We start from the raw sequence: 24,932 nt of genomic DNA, 5'->3' as shown, positions 1-24,932 counted from the left end.
AGCTTTTAGCTGCACACTTCTGCTTTCAACCTTTTCCTGCTTCTTGCTTGATTCCTTACTTGCTGTTTGTTTTCTTCCCTAAAGCGTGGAAGGAAGGCAGAAATCCCAACTTGAGGATGTGTTCAGGCAGGACAGAGATGCAGTAGCTGGAGACAGCCTTGGTCTTTTCCCCCCAGAGTAACATCACACACGGTTCTGGGAACTGCCAGTGCATTGATCACTGGGAGAAGAGTTGGAGACCTTTCTCTTGAAGTGTAGGAAGCAGACTGGAGCTGCTTCAGAGGCAGCTTTATCAGAAGTGACCCTTCCTGCTTATCTCTGCCTCTAATGCATGAGAGCTGTTGATAAGGGAGTGGAGTTATTTATTTTGATGCAAACCAATTTCCTTTCCTCTGGAAGATGGATTTAAGACCATGGTTGCAGGGAGGGGCTGAACACTCTTGGGTAGCCTCAAACATCTCCAGGACTTGATAGTTGTAGTGAAAACTGCTAAGCAGATGCCATGCAGAATGGGCTGGAACAGACACAAGCTTTCACTAGAATGCTACAGAACATAAACCCTGGACTGATTCTTTCTGTTTCTGGTTGTATTTTCAGGGCGACTTCGGTACTCAGAAAGAAGCTGCCTGGGCAATAAGCAACTTAACCATCAGTGGAAGGAAAGACCAAGTGAGTCAGACCTTAAGAGAAGGTTCATTATCTGCCTGGGTGCTTTTGGGAGAGTCTAAACCAGCTGCTGCTGCCAGGATTTTGAATGCCTGGATTCTCTTCCCTTTTCCACAAGGGATTTGAAGAGTGAATTTGGGTTGTTCCTGGAATGACCTGAGAATTAGGAGTGTCAGTGGGGATTTGGATGCAAGTTCTCCTGGTAGGATGACCTAGTGGCTATGAATGACTGCATTCAGGTCATTCAGCATCTGTCTTCCTATATTTTTCCCCCCTGCAGACAAGAATGTGATAATAAAGATGCTGAAGGGACTGGAGCACTGCCTGGGGAGGAGAGGCTGAGAGCCCTGAGGCTGCTTAGTCTGGAGAGGAGAAGGCTGAGAGGGATCTGATCAATATCTATCAACAGCTGAGGGCTGGGGGTCAGGAAGGAAGGGACAGGGACAGGCTCTGCTCAGTTGCACCCTGGGATAGGACAAGGGGCAATGGATGGAAACTGCAGCACAGGAGGTTCCACCTCAGCATGAGGAGGAACTTCTTCACTGGGAGGGTCCCAGAGCCCTGGCACAGGCTGCCCAGAGAGGTTGTGGAGTCTCCTTCTCTGGAGCCTTTGCAGCCCTGTCTGGATGTGTTCCTGTGTGAGCTGTGCTGGATTCTCTGGTCCTGCTCTGGCAAGGGAGTTGGACTGGAAGATTTCCAGAGGTCCCTTCCAACCCCTAACCTCCTGTGAGCCTGTGAACTACAAGGATAGTAGCCACTGAGTGCAAGTGGAGTGGCAGGATTGGGGTGGTGGTGTCACTCCTCAAAGATGAACTTGAAACTCCTTGTCTGATACTGAAAAGTTCAGCAGCTGCTACTTGTGTGCTCTAGGCTTGAAATATCCTTTCAACAATACCAAAATGTTACCTTTTAATGCTTCAGAGCCACAATTTCTCAGTGACTGCTGCAGAACTCTCTGACCTTGAGTGACTGAGTCCTTTGCCTTCAGGAAACTTGTGTGTTTGCACTCTTTGCAGCTGTCACACTCCTGATCTAACTCTTTGCTGATGTTTTTTTTTCCCCTTCAGGTGGCATACTTAATTCAACAAGATGTAATCCCTCCCTTTTGCAATTTGCTGACAGTAAAAGATGCACAAGTTGTGCAGGTGGTTCTGGATGGATTAAGTAATATATTAAAAATGGCTGAAGATGAAGCAGAAACCATAGCCAATCTTATAGAAGAGTGTGGAGGTATGGATCAGGCCTTGGGATTTGGGTAGTTTAGCTTCCTGCCATCTGAATTTGCTGTTGGCTGTGGGTGTTGGCACAATGTTTTAGGCAAAGCTCTTTGAAGTGACCTTTTGCTTTTGCAAACTGATTAAAGTCATGAGGCTCTCCTCCTCCCCCCTCTGCTCTGCACTAGTGAGACCACAGCTAGGCTGCTGGGTCCAGTTCTGGGCTGTACAGTTCAAGAGAGGCAGGGAACTGCTGGGCAGAGTCCAGCAGAGGTTAGAAAGCTGTTGAGAGGCCTGGAGCAGCTCTGTGAGGAGCAAAGGCTGAGAGCCCTGGGGCTGAGAGCCTGCAGAAGAGCAGCCCCAGAGGGGATCTGAGCAATGCTCAGCAAGAGCTAAAGGAGCTGTGGGGGGCAAGAGGCCAGGCTCTTGTCAGTGGTGCCCAGGGACAGGCCAAGGGGCAGTAAGCACAGAGTGGAACCCAGGAGGTTGCATCTGAAGAGGAGGAGAAAGTTGTTTGGTGTGAGGGTGCTGGAGGGCTGGAGCAGGCTGCCCAGAGAGGTTGTGGAGTGTCCTTGTGTGGAGAGCTTCCAACCCCCCCTGGGCATTGTGCTGCTGGACAAGCTGCTGTGGGTGCCCTGCTTTAGCAGGGGGGGGTTGGACTGGGTGAGCTCCAGAGGTCTCTTCCAACCCCCACTGTGCTGGGAATTCTGTGAATGAAAAAGTAAAATGTGGAGGAGTTTGAGAGTGGGAATTTTATTAGATGCCAACATGCTGCTGGTGTGGTGTAGCTGCCAAAGCAGCTTCTGTGAACTTGGGGATTTGGTTTCAGTTTTGTGGTGTGAGGAGGCCTTGAGGTTGTTTTGCATGAACTCAGACTTGTAACTGTTGTGTTTGTGTATTTATTGCAGGACTGGAGAAAATTGAACAGCTACAGAATCATGAAAATGAAGACATCTACAAACTGGCTTATGAGATCATCGATCAGTTCTTCTCCTCAGATGATGTAAGTGTGCAGTAGCTCTGCACTCTGCTTAATCATTGTGCTGCCAAAAGAAGCTTCTGACCCCTGCTCTCTGACTTCTGCTTGGCTTTTCAGTCAGGAGTGAGCCTCTATTTGAACCTCTTGCCTATCTTCCTACTGAAATACCTAAAGATCTGGTGCCTAATTTAAGACTCATCTCCAGAGACTAAGATCCTGGGCTTTGAGTAGCTGATAGCTTTCACCTTTGATAAGCTCCCTGCTGACTGGAGCACTGAGTCTGAGATTCTGCTGCTAAAGAAGCAAGCAATCTGAAGTAGTTTGGTGATTTCAGGGTTGGATGTGCTGGTCAGGAATGTTCATTTCAGTTTAAACAGGGAAATGAAGAGTTAAGCTTGGGGTGCACTTTACAACACAGAAGTGAATTGCATGTCAGGCACTCCAATGATGTCAGCATACCCTGATTCATTCTGTAGGATTAACTGTGTGTGCAGGGAGGGCTTTCTCCTTCTGGGAGGGACTCCTGGGAGCAGAATCCTGTCCAAATGGTAGGGCTGAGTTGTTTTCATGTCCTGCTGTCCCCAGTGGGTGCCAGAGTTTCTCTGTGTGTGAACAGCAAGACTCAAGGCTTGTTTAGCAGCTCAGCTCTTGCACAAGCAGCAGGGCTTGGAATTCAGTGTCACTTTAGTGACCTGTGTGCTGCCTACTCCCAGTGCAGCTGCAGATTCCTCCTTAGTTCTTTGAATAGTGTTGTGGTGGTTGATAAGCTGGCAGCAGGGCTAGTGCATGACCTTCCAGGAGTGAAAAGTGCATGAACAGGAGAGTTGGGGGCTGTGGAGCCTACAAGCCAAAACATTTCAGCCTAAATCATTTTGTCATCATAGTGCTTGAAGTTGAGGGAGGGGAACGGCAAGGCTTGACTCAAGGAGGCAGATTAGGTGGAGAGGGAGATGCTCTTGAGGAGGAGGTAGATTAGGTGGGGAGAGAGAGAGCCTCTGGAGGTAGATTAGGTGGAGAGGGAGATGCTCTGTAGGAAGATGTAGATTAGGAGGAGAGAAAGATGCTTTTGAGGAGATTAGGGGGAGAGAGAGAGAGAGAGAGATATGCTCTTGGGGAGGAGGTAGATGAGAAGAACAAGTAGGTGGTGCTTAGGATGGTCCAGCTCTGGTTCAGTGAGGCCTTTGTCTTCCTGCCCCTGCTGACAGTGTTCCCTTCCACTGCAGATTGATGAAGATCCAAGCCTGGTTCCGGAAGCCATCCAGGGCGGAACGTTTGGTTTCAACTCGTCTGCCAACGTACCAGCGGAAGGGTTCCAGTTTTAGAGTGGTATTTTGGGAAGTTAGGTACAATGCAGCACTGAATAAAAACAAACAAAACAAAGGTTTGATCCATCAATCTTGGCTCCTGGGATCCGCTGCTGCATTAAATGGGGAAAGCAAACGTGAAGATTTCATTTGGAATCACAGCCAAAAGCCCAAATGAAGTCGAGCTGGCGAGTGGGTGCGAGTGAGAATGAGTGGCAAAATGTAATGACAAACTTCACACTGAATGCTTGTTTAGATCGTTCCAAGACAAACACAAAGGGCTACAGGGTGAAAGATCTTCAGTGCCTGAGAAAGGAACAATGACTTCCTAGAGCAATTGGGGGGAAATGCAGTGCTCTCATCATCCAGCCTTGTAAGCATAAGAGAATAGGATGCCCATATAAGTCCAAGGAGAACGAGCCCAGGCCTTGCTACGAAGCACCGTGTGAATGGACACCGCTGAGTGAATGTCTGGCCTGGCCGCTGTGGAGCCAGGCTCCTGTTTCACTCTGCAGGGCCCCGCAGCCCTGCCGGCAGGCTCCCAGCCCTGGCTGTGTGTAGAGTGTGGGTGTGACGCTGTCTGTGAGCGCATGCGAGCTTGAGCCGCCTTCAGGGGGCTGACAACCAACCTAGGACATCATCCACCTGAGTTCTGGAGGGGGAACTTGACACTGGACACAGAGACCCGTTTAGCAGCAGACTCTGGTTTACTCCTGCAGCCTGTCTTTAGTTTGCTTTATTTTTTTTTCCCTCTTTATATTTTTTTGGTCTTTTTTTCTCCTTTTAATTCCCGTTTTTTTGTTGTTTTTTTTTTTCCCTGTATGGCTTCTTTCAGCTGTGTTTGTAAAGTCAGAATTTCAGGAAGGCTTCCCTGTGCATTTGCACCAGATGAATGTTTGATGTTCTGAATAGCTTTTCCATATCATCATCATCATCATCATCCCAAAAAAAACCAAACAAAAAAACCCTCCTAATTTGTAGATTTCTTTTTATTTTTGCATGAAAAGCAGCAAGAAAAAATCTCCTCCATTTCCCTTCTAGACTGTGTTGCAGTACACAAGTTGCCATTAATCATAGAAACCAGTAAAAATGGGGTGAGAAAAAGACCTTGAAGAAGAAAAAATAATCAATAAAATTTCATCCTTTTCATTTTTTTTCAGAGATAACCTGGACGACCTTTGCATGTGGTTTAATCTCCAGCATAGCTCAGTTTGGTTTTGGTTTTCTTTTTTGTCTTACTTTTCCTTTTGTTTTTTTTTTTTTTTCTTTTTTTAGGTTCTATTGAGTCCTGTAAGCAGCTGTTCTGTTGTGGTAGGATTAAAACAAAACCCAACCCCAAACCTGTGCTGTGGTTTTTGTTTTGGTTTGGTTTATTTTTCAATGTTAATTGTTTTTCAAGACTTTTTGTTTTCTATGAAAATGATATGGAAACTTCTACAAAAAAAAAAAAAATAGAAAAATACATTGGGGGGGGAAAAGGAAAAAAAAGTAATTTTGGTGCATCTGTACTGCAGAATGAAAAGAGAGCAAATAAAAGAGGTGTGAATAGATGTACAAATCAAGTCATGATTTGAACACCTTTAATATTGCCTAAGCTGATTGTTTTTAGACTCTTTTTTAGATGTAGGCAGCCATGAACAATCTATTTTGAGCCACTTTAGAGAGAAAGCAACCAAACTATAATTTACCAAACAAAATAACCAAACAAAAAATAATTTTAAAAAAAAACAAACAAATAAAAAAAAATTAAAAACCCAAACAAATAATAAGGAAAGCCCAACAGATAATTAGAAAACCCAAACATAAAAAAAAAAAGCAAGCAAATAGAAAAATCAAGCAAATTAAAAAAAATCAAACAACCCCCCAAAAATCAAATACATTGAAAATCAAACAAATTAGAAATCAAATTGGACATCAAATAAGAAATCAACCAAATTAGAAATCAAAATAGAAATCAATCAAATTGGAACTCAGAAATCAAATGAAAAATCAAAACAAAAAACCGTAATCAAACAAAAATCAAATTAAATAAAATTAAAATAAAATTAAATCAGATTAATTTGATTTTTGATTTAATTTTATTTTTAATTAAAAATCAAATTAAAAAATCAAAAAATCAAACCAATTAAACATTAAAAAAAAAAAACAAAAACAAAAAAAACCCAAAAAATCAAATTAAAAAACCAAAACTCAAACTTTGTATCTTTTTGAACTTGGCCCTTCAGAAATAACAACACAACCCAAAGGCATTGGAAGTGGGTTTGGTTTTTTTTATCTATCTATGATTGGGATTTAAAGCCTCAGGGTTTTGGAGGCCCTGCAGCTGAGATTCTTGGAGGGTGAAGCTTTTAAGCCCTTGGTGTCCCGAGCAGAGTCTCGCTAAGGTGGCTCATTGTAGGAAATTGCTGTGCCTTCCCCTTTTTTCTGAGCACAAAACAAGAAGTGTTGCATGAACAACCAGTTTGCTATAATAAAACCATACCAGATTTAGCCACCATTTAGCATCTCCTATCTACCTTTGGGGGGGGGAGGGGGTTGGGGTTGTTGTTTTTTTTTGGGGGGGGTGGGAGGGAGTTGGTTTTGTTGTTTTGTTGGGGTTCTTGTTTTTTGTCTTTTGGGTTGTTTGTTTTTTTGTTTGTTTTTTTTTTTTTTTTTGGCAAATCGACTTGGTAATTCTTGAAACACTGTAGAATGGATATTAAAAAAAATAATATTATTTTGTGATCATAACTTCTTTGTTGGACTCTAGAGAGTATTTTTGCAGCATTCCTTGTCATCAGAAATCGACGTGGTTACAAAGTGGAAAAGGAAAACAAAAAATACGTTTAGAAGTGGCAGAAACTAGCTTGTGATGTTGATCTGAGTAGAGTACAGGCTAGGGCTGTCTGGGGGAAATAAACATGGAAACTTGCAATGCTGCTGCCTCCTCTTGTGTCTTTGTGTGTCCAGCTCCCAGCAGGAGGTGGGGGGAAGAGCGGCAGTGACCTTGCTGGGTGGTAACAGAGGGTGAGGCTGAGGTGCCCCCAGTGAGCAAGCAGAGGAGTGAGCTGAAGGGGGTGGTTGGTAAGGCTGAAAGATGGGATGGGAGCCAGCCAGAGGGACCTGGGCAGGCTGAGAGGGGGCTGAGGACAACCTCAGGAGGTTCAGTAAGGCAAAGTGCAGGGCAATCCTTGATTCCAGGCTGGGGGCTGATGAGATTGAGAGCAGCCCTGCAGAGAAGGACTTGGGGGTGCTGGGTGGGGGTGAGAAGCTGGATAGGAGCCAGCAATGGGCACTGGCAGCACAGAAGGCCAAGGGCAGCCTGGGCTGCATCCAAAGCAGTGTGGCCAGAGATGGAGAGAGGGGATCCTGCCCCTCTGATCTGCTCTGGGGAGACATCACCTGCAGTGCTGTGTCCAGCTCTGGGAAACCTAACACAAGAAGGACATGGACCTGATGGAGAAGGTCCAGAGGAAGCCATGAAGATGCTTAGAGGGCTGGAGAACCTCTGCTGTAGGGACAGGCTGAGAGAGTTGGGGCTGTTCAGCCTGGAGAAGGCTCCAGAGAGACCGTAAAGCTACGTTTCAGTATCAGCTGGGCAGGGCTGTTTAGCAGGGCTCTAACTCAGAAATGCTGCCTGCTCCTGCCTGTAGCCTTATTCCCTGTTTAACTCTAGATGTTCCCTCAGCTCTGCATGTCGCCAAATCAGTGACAGGAGCCTTGGTCACAAGGCTGGAAGCAATTAGAGCAGTCCTGCATCTGGATCAGATAGACTTTATGAAAGAGAACTTGGTAGCAGAAAATGTGTAAAGTTTACAAACCCTTCCCAGTAGTCAAGTTTTAGCTCCTGCCAGAGTGAAACCCAGAAGGCAAAATTTACTGGGAGCTGATCCTGCTTCAGTGTCCACTGAGAACGGGCTGCAAACCTCATTTCCATCAAGTTCCCCTTTCTTTTTTGCTTGTAAATCCCCTGAATTGGAGATGCTGTGCTTGTTCTGCTGCCCTGCTGTGCTCCAGCGCTGAGGAGGATTTGTTTTCCTCAAGCCACTTGGAGGGGTTTCAAAGCTGTGTGGCTGAGGGTCACGGTTTGGCTGTGAGCTGGCAGGGTGGGCTCCCAGCTCAGCTGCCACCCAGCCGCAGTCGGTTAGGAGTGACCGCTCCGCCCCACGCAGCCCCACCGGACGCTGAGTCCTTTGGAGCCTGCAGCGGTAGCCGCGGCCGTTGGCTCCCGCGCATGCGCAGAGCGGGGAGCGGCGGGCGGGACGCGGGCCCGGCCGGTTTGAAGAGGGCGGCGGCGGCGGCTGGGCCGCCTGGTTGTCAGTGGTTCCGCTGCGCGGGAGCAGCCGGCGGGGGAGAAGCAGCAGCAGCAGCAGCAGCGGGCGGCCGAGCGATCGCGGGCGGCAGGCCCGGCGCGCAGGTAGGCTGAGTGGCTGGCGGGGAGCGCGGCGGCCGCCGTGCCCCAGGCTGTGCTCGGCTGTGTACAAGAGCTCGGCTGGGCTCGGCTCGGCGGCCTGCTGGGGCACAACCGCCCTGAGCCCGCAGCCGGAGCTCTTCTGCTGCTTCTACACGCTGATGGTGCGGCCGGGACCCGGTGCTGCTCTCAGGCGGCCCCTTCCTGATCGCTCCTTTCATCGCCTCTAAGGGCGTTTCTGCCTTGTGAGCTTAGGGAGCCGCTGTTGGTCGCTCTGCCCAGCTGTCAATGCAGGCAGGGGTCCCATCGCTGCGGGTTTTGTGGATGCTGATCAATAGCTAAAGGGTGGGGGGCGAGAGGCTGGGGCCAGACTCTTGCCAGTGGTGCCCAGGGACAGCACAAGGGGCAGCGGGCACAAAGTGGAACCCAGGAGGTTGCATCTGAAGAGGAGGAGAAAGTTGTTTGGTGTGAGGGTGCTGGAGGCCTGGAGCAGGCTGCCCAGAGAGGTTGTGGAGTCTCCTTGTGTGGAGAGCTTCCAACCCCCCCTGGGCATTGTGCTGCTGGGCAAGCTGCTGTGGGTGCTCCTAAAGCATTAGCAGGGGGGGTTGGACTGGGTGATCTCCAGAGGTCCCTTCCAGTCCCCACCGTGCAGGGATTCAGGGAGTGCAGGGATTCAGGGAGTGCTCGTTGCCACCGACTTGTCTGTGGGAGCTGGCAGAGGGTCTGCAGCGTCTGGGGGCTGTGCAGCAGACAGGTGAAGGCGTTCTGCTCCTCCTGTCGGCTGCTGAATTCTAAGAGGCAAATGAATGCTCAAACTTGAGGCTTTGAGAAAGTTCAAGAGATGAGGGAGAGAAGAGAGCAAGTCTCAGCAGCGGAACAGGGGTATGGAGGGGACAGAGTGGTGTATTTGGGCTTTTTGAACGTGGTAGCTCTTGTGGAAGTTTGTTGTAGTAGCAGAAAAGAATGCAGTGGATGGGTGGACAGAAGGGAGAGTTTAGCTTGATGGGGAAACAAGACAGACTCCTAAGCTCTGCTCATCAACTTTGAGGCCATCAAAAAAGCCAGTGTGAAGATGTGGCACAGTGGTGGAGTGGCTGTGGAAGGAGTTGGGACTAGGGGCAGAATGTGCCTGGTTGGTGCCTGCTGTGACTCCGGTGCAGTGTTTGTGGTGTGGAGCGAAGCAGTGCAGCTGATGGCCATGGTTTAGTGGTGAGCTGGCAGTGCTGGGTTAGCAGTTGGAGACCTGGTGATCTTCAAGGTCTTTTCTAATAAAAAAAAATCACACAGAATTGTTTGAGCTGGAAAAACCCTTTAAGCTCATCCAGTCCAACTATTCTTTCTCTCTACCAAGGCTGGTGCTAAACCATGGCCCTCAGCACCACATCTCTGCTTTAAACCCCTTCAGGGAAGGGGATTCAGCCTCCTCCCTGGGCAGCCTGTGCCAGCCTGAGGACCCTTTCATTGAAGAAGTTTCTTCTCCTGTCCAAACTAAACCTCCCCTGGTGCAATTTGAAGCTATTTCCTCTCATCCTGTCACTTCTTACTACAGAGAAGAGACCAACCCCCACCTCCCAACTCTGTTCTGGTAGCCTCCTTTTTTTCCCAACAACCCCATGATGATTCTGTGTTGCTGATTCCTGCTCTGACTGGCCTGTTCTGAGCAGCAAACCTGGCAGCTGCCTCCTACAGGCTCCATCCCTTCTGCTGTGCTGACAAACACTAGAGCTGCACCTTGGCCTCCTGGGCTTTTTAAAATAGTTGTGTCAGCCTTTCCCAGGAGGGTGACTTTTATAGAAGGGGCCTGCCCAAAGCACCACTAAACCTTATTTCTGCACAGCAGAGGCTTGAGCTTCTGTGTTTGTGCTGCAGGAGGGCTTCATGTCTTGCTGTGGGGTGAGGAGGAGGCATTTCTGTTGTGGGTTTAGTAAGGTGTTGGAAGGGGAGTGTCCTTCAGACAGCAGATGTTGTTTCCCTCCCTGAGGATCATCACAGGATCATAGAGTGTTAGGGGTTGGAAGGGAGCTCCAGAGAGCATTGAGTCCAACCCCCCTGCCAGAGCAGGACCACAGAATCCAGTACAGGGCACACAGGAACACATCCAGACAGGGCTGCAAAGGCTCCAGAGAAGGAGACTCCACAACCTCTCTGGGCAGCCTGTGCCAGGGCTCTGGGACCCTCCCAGTGAAGAAGTTCTTCCTCATGTTGAGGTGGAACCTCCTGTGCTGTAGTTTATATCCATTGCTCCTTGTCCTATCCCATGGTGCAACTGAGCAGAGCCTGTTCCCTGCCTTCTGACCCCTAGTTCTCAGATATTTATAAACATTAAATTCCCTTTCAGCCTTCTCCTCTCCAGACTAAGCAGCCCCAGGGCTCTCAGCCTCTCCTCACAGGGCAGTGCTCCCTTCAGCATCCTCATTATCACGTTCTTGTCTGCAGGGGGGAAAAATGTAGGAAGACAGATGCTGAATGACCTGAATGCAGTCATTCATAGCCACTAGGTCATCCTACCTGTCCCCTGCCTCTTGATCCCCAGCCCTCAGATATTTATAAACACGTATTAAATTCCCTCTCGGTCTTCTCCAGACCTCAGAGCTCTCAGCCTGTCCTCATAGGACACATACTCCAGTCCCTTCATCATCCTGGTAGCTCTGTTGGACTCTCTCCAGCAGATCCTTGTCCCTCTTGAACTGGGGAGCCCAGAACTGGGTGCCTGGCAGCACAGAGTCCTTGGGAAGCTCTTTCCTGTGCCCCTAGAAACTCTTGGCATGGGCCACTGCAGCCATCACACAAGGCCAAAGGCACCTCTGCAGCCCCTCCAGCAGCTTTGGCAGCTGAGCTGTCAGACAGCTGTGCTGTACTTCACAGCTTCCCCTTGCCTGCAGTGCCACTCATTACAGGAAGATAAAACCACAGCCCCTTAGCAGGCTTTTTGTTGCTGGAAGGTTTCTGAAACTTACCCCCTTGCTGGCACAATCATGCTTTTGAATTTTTATAATGCCCCTTGGCATGCAATTTGCCTGTGCTGGGTGACTGGGGACAAACCTGTGTCTGCACTAAGTGTTGCTATCACTGATTAGAAGGTGTAAGGCTAAGTATCTGCCCCAGGCAGGGAAGCACTTAGCAGCTTCCTGCTGCTTTGTTTACCTGGGAAACTTCTTTTTTCCTTTCCTGAACTCTGTGGTGTTGGCTCTTCTCCATCAGTGTTCCCAGGCTCTCCTATAGCCAGCCAGTGATTTATTCCCACTGCTCTGAAAGTGCTTTGTTCATTTCCTCATGCAGGATAAAACTGAACCTGGGGATTTCTGCTCTGCTTCTTGCCTCCTGGTACAGCTCTGGGTAGCAAACAGCATCATCAACAATTCAGTTCCCTTTAGAGTCACTTAAAATCAATCACACTTTGTTATCATGGAATGGTTTGGGTTGGAAGGGGCCTCCAAAGCTCATCCAGTCCAATCCCCTCTGCACTCAGCAGGGACATCCCCAACTAGATCAGGTTGCCCAGAGCCCTCTCCAGCCTCACCTTCAATATCTCCAGGGATGGAGCCTCAACCACCTCCCTGGGCAACCTGTTCCAGTGTTCCACCAGCCTCCTGGTGCAGAACTTGTTCCTCACATCCAATCTCAATCTGCTCTGCTCTAGTCTGAAGCCATTGTCCCTGGTCCTGTCCCTGCAGGCCTTTGCAAACAGTCTCTCCCCATCCTTCTTGTAGCCCCCTTCAGGTACTGGAAGGCCACTCTAAGGTCTCCCTGGAGCCTTCTCTTCTCCAGCTCCCTCAGTCTGTCCTCATAGCAGAGCTGCTCCAACCCCCTGAGCATTTTCATGGCTTGGTGTCAGTGAGAGCTGCTGATAGGAACATTTTCTGCCCTAAGGATTGAATAAAATATCCTCCCTAAACACATCCCACAGGCAGTTATCTTCCTGGCAAGCTCAGCACTGCTTGGTGCAGCTGCATGAGCCCAGCTCCATGCTGTCACTTTCAGATTTGGAGTCAAACCTGAAGTTTTGAGTCTTTGATGCTAAATGCTTGGACAATTTGTTTTTGCAGCACAGCAAAGTCTACAGAATTGGCAAAGGGACAGGAAAATGTGACACAGATAAGGAGAGTTCAGACTTTTGACAGCATGAAAACCAGAATTGTGGGTTTTAGTATGAAAAGTGGGGTTGGAATTGCTGTTCTTTATGACCTGACAGGGTGATTTCAGCAAGCTGGCAAAAAAAAAAAAAAAAAACAAACCCAAAACAAAACAGAACCAAAGGATGGACAATGAAAGTTAGAGTCTTAGTGCTTTGCTTAAAGTAACCCAGGAGTAACACTGTAAGCCCACTTACTGTTGGTGGGGCTGTGTTTAAGGGCTGTTGAGTTAGGCTCTGGTTGGTGCCAGAACCTAGAAAGAACCTGGTAGTAAATCTGGCTGCAAGTGCTTGGTGTTTTCTTCTTGTATTGAAAATACTCCTCAGTGGGAGAAAAATGTCATCATTCTTAGAAACCTCTTTTAGAATCACAGAATTGTTTGGGTTGGAAAAGCCCTCTAAGATCATCCAGTCCAACCAGCAACCCAACACCACATGTCCCACAGTGCCATGGCCACAGGTTTCTTGAACACCTCCAGGGATGGTGGCTCCACCACCTTCCTCTCCTGCTCTCTTTCAGTAGCAGGTTGCTGCTTCTCCCAGCTTTTGAAGGCAGAGGTTGGCTATAGATGACCAGGAGTCCTTGGATCAAAGCAGCAGATTATAGTCTGCTGGAATCTTTGAACTATTTACAGTCTCAAGTTGTGCCAGGGGAGGTCTAGGCTGGGTATTAGGAGGAAGCTCTTCACACAGAGAGAGATTGCCCATTGGAATGTGCTGCCCAGGGAGGTGGTGGAGTCACCATCCCTGGAGATGTTCAAGAGAAGCCTGGATGAGGCACTTAGTGCCATGGTCTGGGTGATTGGATAGGGCTGGGGGATAGGTTGGACTGGAGGATCTTGGAGGTCTCTTCCAACCTGGTTGATTCTATGAACTGTTGCTGGCTTCCAGTTTTGCTTTGGTCTTGATTGCCATGGCCTCATGGTGCTGTTACAAACACACAATCCACTTTACACTGCTGCTGGTGTAACAAGTCAGAGCTGGGCTGGCTACCAGACAAGTGCCAGGGGCTCTGCATGAACCCCTCAGCTTCCCAAAGGGAAGAAAGGAGAGAGACTGATGGGGTGGGAAAGAACCTAACCCAGCTGGGATGGAAGGAAGAATGTTGAGGTGCTTAGGTGGTTGGACTGGTTGTAAAGGCAGCTTCCAGTGTGTGTGTTTTTTCCTTTTGCAGGACATGCACCCTTTCGAGGAGGAGCTGACCTGTTCCATCTGCTACAGCCTCTTTGAAGATCCTCGTGTCCTGTCCTGTTCCCACACCTTTTGCAGGAGCTGTCTGGAAGGCGTCGTCCAGGCGTCGAACAGCTTTTCCGTTTGGAGAATCCCTCTCAAGTGTCCAAACTGCAGGAGAGTCTCGGAAATCGCTGCTGCCGGCGTCGGGTCGCTGCCCATCAACTTCGCCGTGAAAGCCATCATCGAGAAGTCGCGGCGGGAGGAGGCCGCCTGCAGCGCCACCTGCAGGCAGCACAGCAGCCAGCCCCTCAACATCTACTGCCTGCGGGACAGGAAGCTGGTCTGCGGCCACTGCCTCACCATCGGCGAGCACAGCGGGCACCCCATCGATGACCTCCACGCCGCCTACCAGAAAGAGAAGAGGACTGCCGGCGAGCTGCTCCAGCAGCTGACCGACAAGCACTGGACCGATGTGTGCCTGCTGCTGGAGAAGCTGAAGGAGCAGAAGGCCCAGTGCGAGAGTGTGGTGAGGGGGGATCAAATGGCAGTGGTGCAGTACTTCAGGAAGCTCAGTGACACCTTGGAGGACAAGAAACAGGCTCTGCTGACGGCACTGGAAGAAGCCAAGGCCCAGGTTGTGGTGAAATATGACCCTCTCATCCAGCACCTGGAGAAAATGCGGGAGGAGCAGCTGGAGCTGATGTCCCTCAACACGGCTGTGCAGAAGGAAGAGTCCCCACTTGTCTTCCTGGAGAAGATGGGGGATATGCAGCAGCGTGTCAAAGCCTTGAGGGAGAAGCAGCTGCCCCATGTGGAGCCTGTGGAAGTCCATCCCAGGATTGGGCACCTGCTGAAGGATGTGTGGTCAAAAATTGAGCTGGGGCAGATTGACAAGATCCTGGCTCCGAAAGTCAAGGTGGTCCTGAAGAGGAAACTGCGCAGCAGAGGTGGTGGCCGGGGGCAAGGCAGAGAAGTGAAGGAGCACCTGCAGGCTGTGAATCGTTTGGTGCAGCTGCTCCTTGTGATCACAGCTGTGGTGGGGCTCTCCTTTTACCCACCTGTGTCCTCCCTGCTGTTTGAAGCTGCTCCCCTGTACTTGTCAGAGGTCCTGCTGCCTGCCTGTCAGGGTCTCCACTCCCGCTGGCAGGCCATGGCTGTGGGGCTGTGTGACAGATTTAACTTGCTGATGGAGTTTGTGGGGAGAGTTGTTTCCCTTCAGCAATTCCAGTGAGGAGACAAAAAGCTTAGGGGAGAAATCCTCAGGGTATTACTGTAGTTGTAATTTTTACCTAAACAGCTGAATTGTCCAAATTCTGCTTTCCCTTCCTGTTTCCATCTCCCCCTTTTTCTGTGTTGTATGGATTCTTCTCTTGGCAAACTCTTACCAAGAGGCTTCTTCTCCTCCTCCTCCTCACACAGAGCTTGGTAGGAGTCAGTTTAAACAAGATGCTGGTCAGAAACAATCTGTGCCAAAGATACAGCAGCTCCCAGGTTGTCATCTGGAGCCTTGTCTGTAAAACCTCCTCACACCTCTCTTTGGGAACATGATTTTAAAATGATTGGTTTTTTTTTTTTTAGGTTGAGTGGTGGTTTGGTTTGCTTTTAAATGTTTTAATCAAAGCACAACGCTAAAGGTTATCAAATTAAGTCTGGGAGGGGTCACTTGAGCTCTGCTGTAGCTGAAACTCACATTTGGTATTTTCCTGGCTCTGGGTTTCACTTGGTGTTGTACCAGTTACTGGCAGATGATGTGATCTCATCATTTCATGTCATGAAAATGGACAGGTTCTGAGGTAGGCAGAAAAAACTGCAGCCAGTGGTGAATGGATCCAGCTGTTGTCAAGAGCTGTTGACAAGGAAGGGAAAGGTTTCTTCAGCTTCTCAGCACAAGGAACAGGGGCATTGAAGCAGAGGATTTATCCTGCAATCCATCAGTCACCGGCACACTTCCAGGACTCCAATCTGAGCTGTGTTCAGGAGCAAAATCCCCAACAGGAGGCATTTTAGACCCTGAGTGCTGAGCAGGCTGATGCTAGTGAGTGCTGGGCCAGCCTGGGAGGGCTGCAGTTACAAGAGCAGAGCACGGGTGAGCTGATCCTCACTGAAAGCTCCCCAGAGTGAGTGTCTGGCATGGGTCATGGTGAAACCAGCAGCACACTGCAGTGTGGCAGGTTGTAAATAGCAGCAGTTGTTGGAGTGGTTGAAGTCTGGGGGTTTTGAACCCTTGTGCACACCAAAACCTGCCCAGTGTTACCAGCAGGTGCTTACTGCAGCCCTGCAAAGTGTCTCTTGCTGCCAGCTTTAGAGCTGAGAGCCAGGTCAGTGCTGAGCCCTCCAGCCTGGCTAACCCTCCTGACAGCAATCCTGAGAGCACAGGGTTGCCGTCTCCAGCCAGCCAGCTCCCCTCTGGCAGCTCAGAGGTTGGGGTGTTCAGGGCTAGCTGAGGTAGGAGTCAGCATGGGAGCTCAAGAGGAGCAGGTGGGGTAGAAGCACTGCTCAGGGTTTCTGTGTTTTCTGTCTGTCATCTTGGAGAATTCCAGGAGCAAATCCCACAGATGCCACGGGTTCTGAAGTGGTTTTTAGGTGGATCCTGGACCCGGGTAAATGCTGTCAGGTGGATTTCCCAAGCAAGTTGGTAATTTACTGGAAGGCTGTCACCTGGCACATCAGTCTCAAGCTCTGGTGCTGGCTGTCTGTCCACTGCCACCTCAGGCTTGTCTGACCTGCCTGCCTTCTGTTTTCCTGCCTTTTCAAGACTCAGAGTTTCTAAGAGTTATTTTTTGAGACTACAGAGGTTGCCATGATGGAAAAATTTACTACTTGCGCTGCTCTCTCTTTTAAGGAAACTGTACACAAATAAAAGTTATTCTTCCAGCAGGCCTTCCTGATGCCCTGTGAGCAGGGGAGGGGAGAGGGGGCAGGAGCCTCCCAAAGGCAGGACTGGGGCTGTTCCACTGGGCTCTCCCTGCTTCCCGTTCCTTACAGTGCCTCACTTTCTTGCAGTGACTTGAGGAAGATTCTCTGCAATGTGATGCTGGGCAAGCTGCTGTGGGGGCCCTGCTTTAGCAGGGAGGTTGGACTGATCTGCAGAGGTCCCTTCCAACCTCCACCATTCTGGGATTGTGTGAGGGATCTGCAACCTGCCAGACCCAGGGTGGAGTCTTTTTCCTCATCTTTTCAGCTGCCCTCTGCTGCCAAGTATTCTTTCTAGATTTTTCTCTTTTCAGAGGGGATGTCTGTCTGAAAAGGAGCTTGTTGAGACCCAGGAGGGGAAGAGATGAAGTTCTGAGGTGGCCAAGCTGCTAAGGACAACACATCATGGTGCTGAGATGCTTAGATAACAGAAGATCACTGTCAGGAATAGCTCTTGCAGGTGAAAGGGAAATGGTTTGCCTTTGCCAGTTCATTATTCCCAAGGGGTTATCCTGCAGCTGCTCCTGCACTGTTGCAAAAATCCCACTAGCCAGCCTTGGTACAAGTTCAGAACTGTCACCTACACTGCTGCAGTGTCCTCTCTGCCTCTCCAGCTGAGTGGTTGTTGCCCCTCTCCTGTACAGCATCTCCTTGTCCTTGGCTTGATGGAGCCTGGACATTTATCCTGAAGATTTTGTTTTTTTAGCTTGAGCTTGGGATGGGAAAACCAAAGCTGTGCCCATCTGCGGCAGGAGAGGTTTGCAGCCTGTTTTGTGTCTCGTCCTTGTGCCTGTTGCTGGGCTGAGGTTGCTGCCAACAGTCTATATATAACAGCACCACCCTGAGAGTGAGGCACTGCACATACAGCACCTCTGGCCACACACACTGTTTTACACTGATCAGGATTTGATATAACCTTAAGGTTTAACACCCCACTCTGTACTTACAGCACCCCAGCCACATTTCCCCATCAGCTCCATTTTGCTGGCTGTGCCTTAAGCCAGAGTGAGGCTCTGGCTGGGTTTGGGCCAGTGCTGAGCTGGATGTGTAACTGACCTCCTCAGGGTGGCAACGAGCTGGAGAAGCCACCTCAGGCTTTGTTTAGAGTGCTTGGTATGAAAAGAGCCAGAGAGGGAATGAAGAGCTGAGAGCACAAAGCAAGGCCAGCCAGCAGGGCTGGCCTCAGCTGTTCTGTCCCTGGCTGCCCTAACTCAGCAGCAGCAGGGCAGCAAAGGAGCTTTTTGGGGTGGTAAGGTTTTCCCCTCAGGGAGCAGCACAAGGAGACTGTTCTGCTGCACTGGTGCAAGTCTGCCTGGTTCTGAAAATACAAAACCCCCTCTGATTCAAAGCAGATCTGAGTGACAGGCACAGGGTAGAGGGTACTGACCTGAACTTCTGTCCTGGGAGAGGGTTTAGCCCTTTGAGATGATGGCAGGAGCCAGCTGATGATTATTGTGTTAACAACCCTCAAGTGCAGCATGGGGCTGCAGTCTGAGAAGAGGAGGAGCTGTCTTCCGTGGGAAGAGAGGGAAATAACTGAAAAGCAGCTTCCTAAACCAACCCAACTCATCACAAACAGCCACAGACATCTGATGGCCAGGCCCTGCAGCATTACACCACCCTTACACTATGCATGGGGATGTTGTGTGTGCAGACTGCTTACTGGAGAGGGCAGTGTGACAGGACATTCTGATGGCAGTTGCAAGCAACTTGCTGGCTTGGGTACAGAGAGTAAAAAGCAGGCCCTGCAAGCCAAATGCAGAACCCAACTGTTGGCAGAAAGGCTGCTCAGGGAACAGTAAAAAGGCAGAGAAAGAGCTTCCTTTAGCTCAGTTCATAGACTTAAAGTGGCTGCAGACTGTAAAGTCAATCTTTACTGACAAAACTTTATTAACCAGCTTGACTCCAACCAGAAGTCTGCAGTACAAAAATATATACATGAAAATCCCCAGCAGTGAGGAGGAGGGGAGGTGACTTCACCCTATTCCAGGCAGGGCTCAGGAGCAGCAAGTTGCAGCAGCCCTTTGGCTCCGATCACTTTGGGGTTGGTGACCACGTTCTTGGTGGTGTTGTGGGTCTTGTAGATGCCAATCAGCCTGTCTGCCATCTCAAACATGTTGTTGCGCAGCGAGATGATGATGAACTGGGCGTTCTTGGTCTGCTCCTGCAACACAAGGTGCCTGTGTCAGCCCACAGCTATGCAGAAAGCTCTGCTCTGTCCCTGCATGGGGTGGGTTGAAGCTTCCCCCCCCCCTCCCCCCGACATTAAATTTACCAGAGCTGCATTCCAGTGTCTAAAGGGATCCTGCAGGAAGGCTGCAGAGGGACTTTTGCTGAGGGTGTCTAGAGACAGGCCAAGGGGCAATGGTTTGAAGCTGAGGCAGAGCAGGGGTAGAGTGGAGCTGAGGAAGAAGTTGTTGAGCAGGAGGGTGGTGAGACTATGGCACAGGCTGTCCAGGGAGGTTGGGGATGCCTCCTGCCTGGGGGTGTTGAAGGCCAGGCTGGATGAGGCTTTGAGCAACCTGGGCTAGTGGGAGGAGTCCCTGGGCATGGCAGGGAGGTTGGAGGAGATGCTCTCCAGGGTCTCTTCCAACCCAAGACATTCTATTGTTGAATAAAGGAACAGATCAAAACCAGACAGAAAGCAGCACTCTGAGCACCCTTCTGGCACTCTGCTTAGTAAATGGCCTCTATCTATTCCTCCATCATTCCAGCCTGTTAAATCTGTGTCTGGATGGAGGAAATGGCCTCAAACCAGGGGAGGTTTAGGTTGGAGATGAGGAAAAATTTCTTTGCTGCGAGAGGGGAGGAACAGGATGCCCAGGGAGGTGGTGGAGTCCCCATCCCTGGAGGTGTTCAAGAAATGTGTGGCCATGGCACCTGGGGCCAGGGCTTAAGGGCCATGGTGGTGTTGAGTTGACAATCTTAGATGTCTTGTCCTCACCACTTTGGTATTTCTGGCAGAGAAGAAAATAACAAACAAATACAGTCCAAGGTAGCACTCAGTACTTACATAGATGTAAAATGCTACAATGGAGACATTTTTGAAGTCAAGGGCTGCATCAATCTCATCCATGAAGTAAAGTGGTGTTGGCTTGTAGTGATGAAGAGCAAAGACCAGAGCCAGGGAGCTCAGAGTCTTCTCTCCTCCTGACAGGTTAAATATCTTCTTCCAGCTTTTCTTGGGAGGCCGAACACTGAAACAAACCAAGACTTTGTCACTTACTTCTGGCTGGGATGGAAATGGACCTTGCTTTTCACCATGACATAATAAAACAGGAGGGAATTCATGGAAGACACACAAGCAGGGTTGAGCTGCCTGCTGCACTTAGTCCTCTGCAGAGGAAAGACGTGAACAGATTTCTGGTCACCAAGGAGCCCTCTCGGTCCATGCATGGCTCCATGGCCAGCTGGTGCCTGCCTCAAGCTAGCCCTGGGCTGTTCTCTGCTGGGACCACACCACCTCGCAGCTGCTCTTACCATTATCTTTCAGACATGCTACTCTACTCTTCAGTGATTAATTTACTCTTAGGACCAGTTGTGACAGGACAATCTCCAGTTCACACTGTGACACAATTCCCTGTGCAGAATGAAATGATTTGGGAATGAAGAAACCCCTGAGAAATTACTTTCAAGTTACTCATTGTTCCAGGAGAAAATCAGTCTTGATGATAAACATCTGTAGCTTGTCAGCATCTTCCCAATACCTGCAGTCTACTGCTGTAGATGCAACAGGTAACTTCTGTTTGACTCAGACTGGTTGGGTTGGAAGGAACCTTAAAGATCATCTAGTTCCAAGCCCCTGACATGGGCAGGGACACCTCCTGCTAGACCAGGTTATTCAAGGCCCCATTGGATCTGGCCTTGAACACCTCCAGGCTTGGAGCCTCCACAGCTTCTGTGGGCAACCTGTTCCAGTGCCGCACCAGCCTCATAGGGCAGAACTTCTTCCTCTAACAGTTCCATGTCTCTGCTGTGCTGAGGACTCCAGAGCTGCCCCAGCACTGCAGGGGGGGTCTCAGCAGAGCACAGCAGAGGGGCAGAATCCCCTCCCTGCCCCTGCTGCCCACACTGCTGGGGATCAGCCCAGGACAGGCTGGGGCTGGCAGTGCTCAGTGCCAGCTCACATCCAGTACCCCCTAGCACCTCCAAGTCCTTCTCCATGGGGATGATCTCCATCTATTCTCCACCTAGCCTAGACTTGTGGTTGGGAGTGCCCCAACCCAGGCGTGGGACCTTGTCCTTGGCTTTGTTGAACCTCATGAGGCTGGCACTGGCCCACCTCTCCAGCCTGTTCAGGCCACTCTGGGTGGATCCCTTCCCTCCAGCTCATAAACTGCACCATACAGCTTGGTGTCATCAGCAAGCCTGCTGAGGGTGCCTCCATCCCACTTGTTCATGTCACCAACAAAGAGGTTAGACAGCACTGGACCCAGTTCCCACTTATGAGGCACAGCTCTCCTCCCCACTCAGACATCCAGCCATTGACCACCACTCTTTGAGTGCCATCATGAAGCTGCTTGCCTAGAGGGAACTGTCCTGGTTAGCTCTAGACTAAGTAAGCTTAAAAGCAGGCTGCGAAGAGCACAACAATTGAGGACCGCAAAACACCACAAAGTCTCCAGACAAACCTGAACATGATTCCCTCAGAGAAGGGATCCAGGCTGTCCACAAGCTCCAGCTCAGCATCTCCTCCCAACGTGAGCATCTGGTAGTTCTCCTTCAGTTTGTTGGTGATGATGTTAAACCCTGCCATGAATTCGTTCAGCCTTTGTTTCCGGAGGTCTTCAAAAGCCTGTCTGAACTTGTCTCTCTCGTTGGTGATCTCGTCCAGCTCAGCCACACGTTTCAAGTACAGCTCTTCCTGGAGCACAAACCCACAAAAGTACACTTAGAGCAGCTGTTTCCATTTGAATCCCCAGATTTGAAACCATTTCTCCCTACCAGTTGAAAATTCATTTTTTTCCCTGGAACGGTTGACAGCCCTGAAACAAAAGAGCAAACCCGAACAGTCTCTTTTATCTCATCTCCATGCTGCTGATGGAAACCCCGTGTGGAAATAAAACCAGATTTCATCAAGATGAGCATTGTGAGGAGGAAAAAAAAAAAGGTCCTCAACTTATTGTCTGTCTGTCTAGACTGTCATGAGTAGCTTGCTAAATAAACCAGCCCTCAGAGAAGAAAGTTGTCTTCACCTACTATGGATGGTATCAGATAAAGGTGTACCTGAGCTCCTAGATACAACCTTCACACCTGACTAAGGAGCAGGTAATAACTGCAGGATCTAGCAACAGCAGAGCCTGCAGAGGAGAGAGGGAAAGCTGAAGGATTCAATTTCAGCTTTCGGCAAAAGGGAACTGAAGAAGAACAGGACCACTTCATCCTGATGTGCCCAGGGAGGAGATGTTTCTTTTGTCCCCCCATACAATACTCCAGGCTTGGGACAGTGGCTGAAAACTGCCTGACGGAAAAGGACCCAGGGGTGTTAGTCAAGAGTGGCTGAAGATGAGCCAGCACCTCTAGGTGGCTAAGAAGGCCACCAGCATCCTGGCTTGGATCCGCAATGGTGTGGCCAGCAGGAGCAGGGCAGGGATTGTCCCCCTGGACTGGGCACTGGGGAGGCCACACCTCAAATCCTGGGTTCAGTTTTGGGTCCCTCACGCCAAAAAGGACATTGAGGGCTGGAGCAGGTCCAGAGAAGGCCAACAAAGCTGTTGAAGGGTCTGGAGAACAGGGCTGCTGGGGAGCAAGTGAGGGACCTGGAGTTGTTCAGCCTGGAGGAGGCTGAGGGGAGACCTTGGTCTCTCCAATTCCCTGAAAGGAGGTTGGAGCCAGGTAGGGGTTGGTCTCTCCCCCCAAAGAACAAGTGACAGGATGAGAAAACAGCCTCAAGTTGAACCAGGAGAGGTTTAGGTTGGACATGAGGAACAATTCCCCAGAAGGGTTGTCAAAAACCCTGGCCCAGGCTACCCAAGGCAGTGGTGGAGTCCCCATCCATGGAGGGGTTTCAAAGCTGTGCTGAGGGACACGGTTTAGTGCTGGGTTAATGACTGGACTTGATGACCTCTCTTCCAGCCTAAAGGATTCAGTGGGTCTGTAAAGAAATCATTTCTTGTGCACTTCAAGTGCAGAATCTATTTCAGCAGTCAGCTGACGCAAAAGGCCCATCTGGAAGGTGAGCTGCTTGCTGCAGCAGCAGTGCCATGAACTGTGCAGATGGAAGCAGTGGAACACAAACATGCTGTGCACCCAGTGATGAGCAGGAAGAAGAGGAAGCCCAGCAGCACAGGGCAGGAACCAAGCTTACCTTCTTCTTGTATTCTGCAATAGCACCCAGGTTTGGTTTCATTGCTTGACACTGGGATTCCAGCAGAGCTATCTGATTAATAATGACTTTGGGGTCCTTGATAGCCTCCAGCTCTTCTTGACTCAGCACTGGGAGTTCTTCTGCTGGTTTGTCTTCTATGGAGTGCAGTGATAATTTGGAGATCTAAAATTCAAACCCAGTTACTAAACATCTTTAGAGATCACAGGAAGGTGCTTCTGAAATCAGCACTTCCTGTATTAGTAGGAAGCTTCCATCTGCTAACTCCCTTTAATAAGATGTGAATACAACAAACATCCTTCATCCTATTATCCTGTTGCTGAAAACTTGGGGGTTTATAGCATAAACACCAAACTGTGAGCTGAACCTCAGTTTCCCCCCAGATTATCCATTTTCCAGCTATAGTTTAAGGTGTTCACAGCCTGAGATCTTACACTGAAGCTGCAGGAGCTCACCAACACCCTCACCTCTGTTTGCCAGTACTTAAGCTTTGACTGGTGTGTGGAGATGTTGCTGTCCACTTTTTGAATCTTCAGCTTGATATTAAGAGCTTCTGTCTGAAGTGCATGTTCACCATCCTGAACATCTCTGATCTCCTGGAGCAGGCTCTGATGTTCCTCCTTGATCTCTGGTAACATCTCCTGAGCAGGAACAGCACACAACCAAGTCATGAACCAGGTGACTGAGACAGCTTGTCAACTTTGCTCAGCTTGGGGGTTTGTTTTCACTCCATTATTATTTTCATTCCATATTATTTCACTCCATTATTCCTCATCCCTGGAAGTGTTTAAGACCAGGTTGGACAAGCAACCTGCTCTAGTGGGAGGTGTCCCTGCCCATGGCAGGGGGTTGGAAGTAAGTGATCTTTAGCCTGAACAAGAGGCTGAGAGGGAACCCTTATTACTCTCTATAACTGCCTGAAAGGAGGTTGGATTGAGACTGGTATTATCCTCCTCTCCCAAGTAACTAATGACAGGACAAGAAGAAATGGCCTCAAGCCGCACCAGGGGAGGGTTAGGTTGGAGATGAGGAAAAGTTTCTTTGCTGCAGGAGTGATCATGCATTGGAACAGGCTGCCCAGGGAGGTGGTGGAGTCACCATCCCTGGAGGTGTTAAAAAAAACAATGGGTAGATGTAGCACTTTAGGACATGGTTTAGTAGTCACAGAGGTGTTTGGCAGAAGGCTGGACTTCATCCTAGAGGTCTTTTCCAACCTTAATGATTGTATCATTCCATGATCTTTAAGGTCCCTTCCAACTGAAGCCATTCTATGATTCCCAGAGCTTCATCTCCTCAACCCCCCATGTTGATGCCAGTGTGGTGCATTTGTATGAACCAGCTCCTTGACTTCTAGAATCACTGCAACATGCTGCAGTTGATATTTTCACTCCAGAGCTGGATCAAACCAGTCCTACACAGGGATGGTTTTAGCTCAAAGGCAGTTGTAGAGAAAAAAAAGTCTCAAACAGCTTTGTTTTGGAAGAATTTCAGCTGTCCTGGTTGTTTTCTCTACATAAATCCAGATGGCAAACTGAAGGAGCACAGAAGTGGAAAAACAGATCTGTTTTTATGCATGTTTCAAAGCCAATAAAAGATAAACTCCAATAATGCTAGAACTCATCATCCCAGCTCTCCCTGAAGACCAGAACGCTTATTAGGACTGGTTTAGTCTGAATCTTTTCCCCCAGCATCTGTAGTATTTAAGGTCAACTTTGATTCACACAATTCCAGCATAGTGGAGGTGAGAAGGGAACCTCTGGAGATCATCTAAAGCAGGATCACCCGGAACAGGTTGCCCGGGATCACAATGTCCAGGCAGGCCTGGAATGTCTCTAG

General features: G+C 49.4%; 3 protein-coding genes across 3 annotated transcripts in view; 2 read left to right on the top strand and 1 right to left on the bottom strand.

Moving 5' to 3' along the window:
- The window catches only part of KPNA4 (karyopherin subunit alpha 4), a 30,596-nt gene extending 25,624 nt beyond the window's left edge, over positions 1 to 4,972 (top strand). The window contains exons 14-17 of the mRNA XM_054386092.1: positions 598 to 669; positions 1,734 to 1,896; positions 2,789 to 2,883; positions 4,083 to 4,972. Of these exons, the coding sequence (XP_054242067.1) occupies positions 598 to 669; positions 1,734 to 1,896; positions 2,789 to 2,883; positions 4,083 to 4,181 (429 nt within the window). The 3' untranslated portion in view covers positions 4,182 to 4,972. The remainder of the gene's footprint in view (positions 1 to 597; positions 670 to 1,733; positions 1,897 to 2,788; positions 2,884 to 4,082) is intronic.
- Positions 4,973 to 13,862: 8,890 nt separating this feature from the next.
- On the top strand, positions 13,863 to 15,089 carry TRIM59 (tripartite motif containing 59). Its single transcript, XM_054386199.1, has one exon. It carries the CDS (start codon positions 13,863 to 13,865, stop codon positions 15,087 to 15,089), a length of 1,227 nt encoding a protein of 408 aa, XP_054242174.1.
- Positions 15,090 to 16,847: 1,758 nt separating this feature from the next.
- The window catches only part of SMC4 (structural maintenance of chromosomes 4), a 40,473-nt gene continuing 32,388 nt past the window's right edge, over positions 16,848 to 24,932 (bottom strand). The window contains exons 19-24 of the mRNA XM_054386198.1: positions 23,564 to 23,737; positions 23,079 to 23,261; positions 21,403 to 21,635; positions 19,785 to 19,968; positions 18,777 to 18,935; positions 16,848 to 16,901 (exon numbers count right to left, since the gene is read on the bottom strand). Of these exons, the coding sequence (XP_054242173.1) occupies positions 16,848 to 16,901; positions 18,777 to 18,935; positions 19,785 to 19,968; positions 21,403 to 21,635; positions 23,079 to 23,261; positions 23,564 to 23,737 (987 nt within the window). The remainder of the gene's footprint in view (positions 16,902 to 18,776; positions 18,936 to 19,784; positions 19,969 to 21,402; positions 21,636 to 23,078; positions 23,262 to 23,563; positions 23,738 to 24,932) is intronic.

The sequence above is a fragment of the Indicator indicator genome, chromosome 13 (genome assembly GCF_027791375.1).
Source record: "Indicator indicator isolate 239-I01 chromosome 13, UM_Iind_1.1, whole genome shotgun sequence".
NCBI lineage: Eukaryota > Metazoa > Chordata > Aves > Piciformes > Indicatoridae > Indicator > Indicator indicator.
Note: the sequence above shows the minus strand (reverse complement) of the source record. Positions and strands in the feature narration are given on the sequence as shown.